At 50.2% G+C, this 6,000-nt stretch overlaps 1 protein-coding gene across 3 annotated transcripts in view; it reads right to left on the reverse strand.

Moving 5' to 3' along the window:
* The window catches only part of INTS10 (integrator complex subunit 10), a 29,857-nt gene extending 25,383 nt beyond the window's left edge, over positions 1 to 4,474 (reverse strand). For all 3 annotated transcript variants that reach the window (XM_061134638.1, XM_061134639.1, XM_061134637.1), the window contains exons 1-4: positions 4,286 to 4,474; positions 3,509 to 3,576; positions 2,021 to 2,124; positions 1,120 to 1,259 (exon numbers count right to left, since the gene is read on the reverse strand). In XM_061134638.1, coding sequence (XP_060990621.1) covers positions 1,120 to 1,259; positions 2,021 to 2,124; positions 3,509 to 3,576; positions 4,286 to 4,414 — 441 coding nt within the window. In that variant the 5' untranslated portion in view covers positions 4,415 to 4,474. The remainder of the gene's footprint in view (positions 1 to 1,119; positions 1,260 to 2,020; positions 2,125 to 3,508; positions 3,577 to 4,285) is intronic.
* Between the last annotated feature and the right edge of the window lie 1,526 nt (positions 4,475 to 6,000).

Here is a 6,000-nt window from a genome sequence, read left to right on the forward strand (position 1 = left end):
ACAACACACAAAGACGGGCCAGGTGACAACAGGGGCGGAAACTGAAAGATGAAGCCACAAGCCAACGAATGACAAGGATCCTGGTGCCCCAGGAGCCAGGAAGAGTGGGGCACGAGTCCTCCCCGAGCCCTCATGGGGAGCACGGCCCTGGCCATGCCTGGCTTTGGGGCTGTGACAGAATAAACTCCTGTTGTTTTAAGGCACCCAGGTTCTGGTACTTTGTTACAGCAGCCTTTTGAAACTAACACACAGAGATACAGAGAAGGTTAACCCGGGCAGCAGCCAGGAAAGTGGAGCCAGAAAGAATAAGCCAAAGGGTTTGGATTAAGAGTTAATGATCTGAAGCCCAGCTCTCCATTACTGGCGATGGGAAGTGACGAACATAGCTGCGAGCAGGATGCTGGCCACCTCCAGAAGCGATCACACACCAACTAGCACCTGCCAGCAGCACTCGGTAACGATCAGACGTGTGAGCAAAGGGCAGAGCAGAGCAAAAACTGACCACACGGCAAAGACATGTGAAAAACGTGCCCGTTCATACTGCCAACTATGGCTTGCCTTTAAATTCCAACACAGAGTTGAAAACTATGAAATAGATTATTTCTAAAAACTCTACTGTACTTTACAAATTGAAAGTAAGTAGCACTTTGGCCACCTGATGTGAGAGTGGACTCACTGGAAAAGACCCTGATGCTGGGAAAGATTGAAGGCAGGAGGAGAAGGGGACGACAGAGGATGAGATGGCTGGATGGCATCACTGACTCAGTGAACATGAGTTTGAACGAGCTCTGGGAGAGAATGAAGGAGAGGGAAGCCCGGCGTGCTGCAGTCCATGGGGTCGCAAAGAGTCAGATACAAATGAGCAACTTCACAATAGCAACAATAACAAAAGCACTGTCACAGCTTGCTGCTTAAGTCCTTACACCGGTGAGGCCACTTCCACTGGAAATTCAGGGTCAGGGAACAGTGACAGTCTTCTAGCTTTACCAACAAGGATTCCTTTGATTTGAGTTCACTCTTTTCTGGCGCTCCTCATAATGAGAACAATCTGCTTTAGAATAATACACACACTCTGGCTCTGAAACATACTTGTGACTCCACTGATCAATTTTATCTTACCCCATGTTGCACCACGGTCTCAGGGAAGCGTCTCAGAAGTAGAAGCAGCATTTCTGAACGTTCCAAGGTGTTGAAGCATTGTTCCGTAACCTTCAGTAACATTTCACACTGGACCCGCCCAGGAAGAGTTTCAAATAAACCTGTATACAACACATTTCACTTTGTGAAGTCTTTCAGAAAGAAAATACAGACGCGAAAGAGGAAAGAAGGCATCATCATACATAGAATGGGATATACTGAGTGAGGACAGGCTTCACTTAGTATATAAGTGAAGTATACTTGGTATTCACTACGTAAAAGAACTGCTACTGCTGGATTTCACCTATAACCTGAAAGGCTTCCAGGTCAGAGTATTGGGCATAAGATGTTTGCAGAATGACCATGAAATATCTGGAGGCCTCACTGGATCTAGAAGAGAAGAATGATGTCTGGGAAGGGTCACAGTAGTGCTTGCTGCTGGCTGAGATGAAAAGCATGTGTGTAAGCTGAAATGGCATGAACCATCTACTTCCTTTTTTGTCCAGAATCTGAAATATTGGATTGGCTATGGCACCCAACACAGAATGAAGGTTAATGAGAACATTCATAAATTACTAGAAGTTCCTCTCCTGTTCTGTGGAGGTCTGCATAATCTACAGATGCTTTATGATTACTGTAGAACCTGTTAAAACATATTCAGTTCCCCAGGCTAATATCCACATCCTTTAAGAAAATTTAAAGGGTTCTAAGCAAATGCTCAAGGGATCAAGAGACATTTGTATAGGCTTCAGCTGCTAAGAACAAAATACACACATGGGTACCAATACCACAGATGTGACTTTTTTGTGTGAAATTATTACAAAGAATTTGACATTCTGGAAGTAGTAATTTATACACTATTATGTTATCACTTTGTTCTTACTTCGTAAGAATTGGGTTTGCTTATCCTGTGAATCGTTTCTTAATGCTGAGGTAATAATGCTGATCTCTCTCCACACCACCGGCTGATCTGGGAAATTCACAAACCTATTTTTAAAAATGAATGCATTAAATTAAAATGTCAGATTCTACATAGCATCCAAAAAAGAAAGTAAAAACAGTAGCATCAGACAAAAACACATTTTTCTTTATCCCAAGTGAATACATAGATAAACCAAAACAAACCAAAATAAAGATATAAAAATAAAAACTAAGAAAAATGAGGGTCCTTACAATAGACTTAAGCTTTTTTAGTAAGTGAAAAGACAAATGATCATAATATGTAAAGCAATCCTGAAAAGCAAACAAGCAAGAAAAAAAAAAAAGAAACCTCCCAAAAGAAAAAAATGGGCAAAGACAAATCACAGAAAAAATACAAATAGCCAAATATCACTTGAAAAGATACTCAGTCTTACTAGTAATACACTGAACACAAGTTTTTAAAAATAGCAAGATACTGTTTTCTCCTCTGCATGAGTGCTTGGTTGCTTCAGTCACGTTCAACTCTTTGCAACCCTACAGACTGTAGCCCACCAGGCTCCTCTGTCCATGGGATTCTCCAGGCAAGAATACTGGAGTGGACTGCAATTCCCTTCTCCAGGGGATCTTCTTGACCCAGGGATCGAACCCACATCTCCGGCATTGAGGGTGGATTCTTTACTGCTGAGCCACTGGGGAAGCCCTTTCTCCTGTGGTACTGGCAAAAATTAACAGCTGATGCAAAGACTGATAATATCCAAGTGCTGGCAACGCTGTGGGAAAGCAACACTCATATACTGGCTGTGGAGATGTAAACAGGAACAGCACTCTTTGGAAAGCAGTCTGATGGTACATCAAAATTTAAAATCCACGCACCCTTTGACTATGCAAGCCTATGTTGAAGAATCTAAAGAAAAACACCAAAACCTGAGTACAGAATTACTTTCTGACACTCCTGAAGATAATCTCAACCAACTGGAAGCTCCCTAAATGTCCCCCAATAAAAGGGGAGTGAAATGCTATGCAGATGTGAAAAAGAACTAAACAGATCTTTACATGTTGATCTGGAAAGGGGTCCATCACCCGTGGGTGAGCAATAGTGCTCACCGGTGCAACTGCTCCCCCAGAACTTACTGATGTGTGCTGTGTACACACATACGCACACAACTCTGGTTGAGGCCAGGAGGGACTTCCACTTATTCTCTATGCTTCAGTACTGTCTAAACTTCTCAGAAGAGTGTGTATTATTTCCAAAATAAAATAAATGACTGAATAGAAGAGTTTTAACAAGAACAAGACCTAGTTAGACTTCTCTGCAGTTCAGGGAAGGCCTAGACCCATGAAAAAGTACGCTTTAGGTACCCGAGGGGCAGAACTTCAGACCTCCCCGCAACTCCCTCTTTGACAGAAATCAACTCCCCACCCCAAGAGGCCGGGCCAGCTCCCCACTCACATGTCGTAGAGCAGCCTGCCGGCGGTGGCCGTCCGCTCCGCATTCCGCTCGATGGTGTACATCTCATACTGTATGCAACACAGCCGGGGCGGGGTCAGGCCCTCTGCCCGCCCGGCCTGCTCCTCCACCGTCCCCACCCCTGCAGGTCCTAGGATCTGGCATCACCTGCTGACCCAAACCACAAGGGCCCCCCACTCCCCACTCCGCCCCTGGAGGTCCTAAGGTCCAGCACACCTGGTGACCCAGACCACCAGAGACCGCCCCCCCGCCCCGCCCCTGGAGGTCCTAGGGTCGGGCACCACCCGGTCAAAGAAGCCTCAGGGCTCGGTCGCTCACAGCCCCGGGCCCAGCTTAGTGCAGGCCCGGCTCCCAGGTCGCCGGAGCCCGACAGGGCGCCGCCTTCATCATCCGGATGCCGGGAACGGTGTGTAGGTTTCCGCGGCTCTGATACCTTTACGCACGGCGGCGGCGCCTGCAGACCCGCGCGCGGCATGGCCCCCTTTACAGAGCCACCGCCCAGGTGGGCTCCTGTGGTCAGCACCCCGCGCCGCAGCTCGCCCGCGCAGGCACCCAGGACACCCCCATCCTGCCTCCGCCCCCGCGGGCGGCCCTTCCCCCGCGGCACAAGGCGCGGGCCCGGCCGCAGGGCGGCTGACGCTCCCGTGGCCCCGGCCGCCCGGCCGGACCCGGAGTCCCCAGGCCGGCTTCTCCGGGAGGATGGGGAGCGGGGCGCAGGGCAGTGGGAGCCGCGCCCCCCGCGCGCGCGCCCGGCCTCACCTGGATGTTGAAGTCGGCCGGGTAGAGGCTGCGCGCCGTGATGAGCCAAGCCTTGGCGGCCCACAGGTCCTGCGGCACCAGCTCGCGGGCTCGCTGCACTAGAAACTCGCAGTCGCCCTGGGCGGACATGACGCGGCCCGAGCCCGCCGGACCTCGGGGCGGGGGGACGCCGCGGGTCTGGCCGCCGCCGGGGCCGCTACTGCGCAGGCGCGGGCCGCGCCGAGCGCTTCCGGGTTTGTCTGGCGGCCTCTGCGCCTGCGCCTGGCGGGGCCTCGGTAGGGCAGCTGGCCGGGAGCCTCCAGGTCCCCGAGGCCGCGGAGCAGGGGACGCGGGTCCGCGGGCTCGGGGCGTGATCCCCACTGCCGCCGAGGAGTCTGCGCGCGCGCCGCCCGGGCGGCCCCAAGACGCTGGAGAGGCGGGGGTGGGACCAGGGCGGCACCAGGAGCCCCTCGGCCGGGGGTCACCCGCGGAGTGCACGTTCGGAAAGGTCTGCGCGGGTTCTGATCCCGCGGCCCCGCCGGCGATCGGGCTGCTGTGCGGACCTTCGGCTCGGCCACGTGTCACGGCCGCCGCGCCTTTATTCTCTGGTCTCTTCCGCGAGCGTTTCTTGAGTGATTGCAGCGTGAACGCTTTGCCAGTGCTTGGCTGCGGGCTGGGAGCTACTGAGTCGTTTATACCTGTTGGCGCCCCGGGTTTGCAGTGTTGGGGACCTGTGACCTGCAGAAAGTAGCTGTTTTAATTATCCTTTCCAACCGGGATCGATGTCATTTTCGCCAGATGAAAACTACACAGTCCCCCCCTGCTCTCGTGAAGGGAAGCCGCACTTAGGAACCCGAGGAAGCAGTATTTATTTGCCGAACAGGAAGAATGCGCCAAAATTTGGGTTGTGAACCTTCCTTTGGTTTTCAATCCAGGGTCTATATACAAAAGTTTAAGCAAGTTCTAGTACCACTGATATCTTGGATTTAAAGCCAAGGTTAGGGATACAAAACTGATGTGTCTGGAAAAAAATTACTATATACTTCATACATGGAAAAGTTATAGACATGTTAAATAAATATGAATATATGCATCACTATTGTGGACAGAGGATGTTGCCTGCCATTCCAATAAACAATGCATGTTGCCTGCCATCACCCCCAGCCTGACTTACATTAGTGCCCCAGGAGGGGCGTTTAGGATGGAGAGAAAAAGCATGCTGGCCCAACTAAAGATGTGTATCTAAAGAGTAATTTCAATGAGCCCAGAGTCTGGCGTCTAACAGTGTGTTTTGTTTTTTTGTTTTGTTTTGTTTTCAGCAAAAAACTAAATATCCTGACTCTTCCCTTGGCTCTTTGGAGCAGTTCTGCAGAGCTAGAGGCTGTCTCCTGGACTGTGGTCCCCAGTAGCTCCCTGAATAAAACGTGACCAGCAACTTCAGGTTGTGCGTTTTTCTTCAGGCAATGCTATGGTTGTGTGTGAAGCCTAATATAGATACTTCCTAATTATAAGAATTAAGAAACAACCGTAAAGTCAGTGGTGAATTACCAAGCTACTTTTAGAGGAAAGTACCAAGAGGAGCAGGCCTTGCAACACCATGTAAAGCGCCAACCTTACCAAATCGGTCAAGGTTCGGATTCTTTTGTTTTGCTACGTTGCTCGTCGGTACCATTCTACAAACAGCAACTTTAATATCTCCCCACTTACCCCTAATTTTTAAAAATTGTTTATTTTTC

Source organism: Dama dama, chromosome 32 (genome assembly GCF_033118175.1).
Source record: "Dama dama isolate Ldn47 chromosome 32, ASM3311817v1, whole genome shotgun sequence".
Classification (NCBI taxonomy): domain Eukaryota; kingdom Metazoa; phylum Chordata; class Mammalia; order Artiodactyla; family Cervidae; genus Dama; species Dama dama.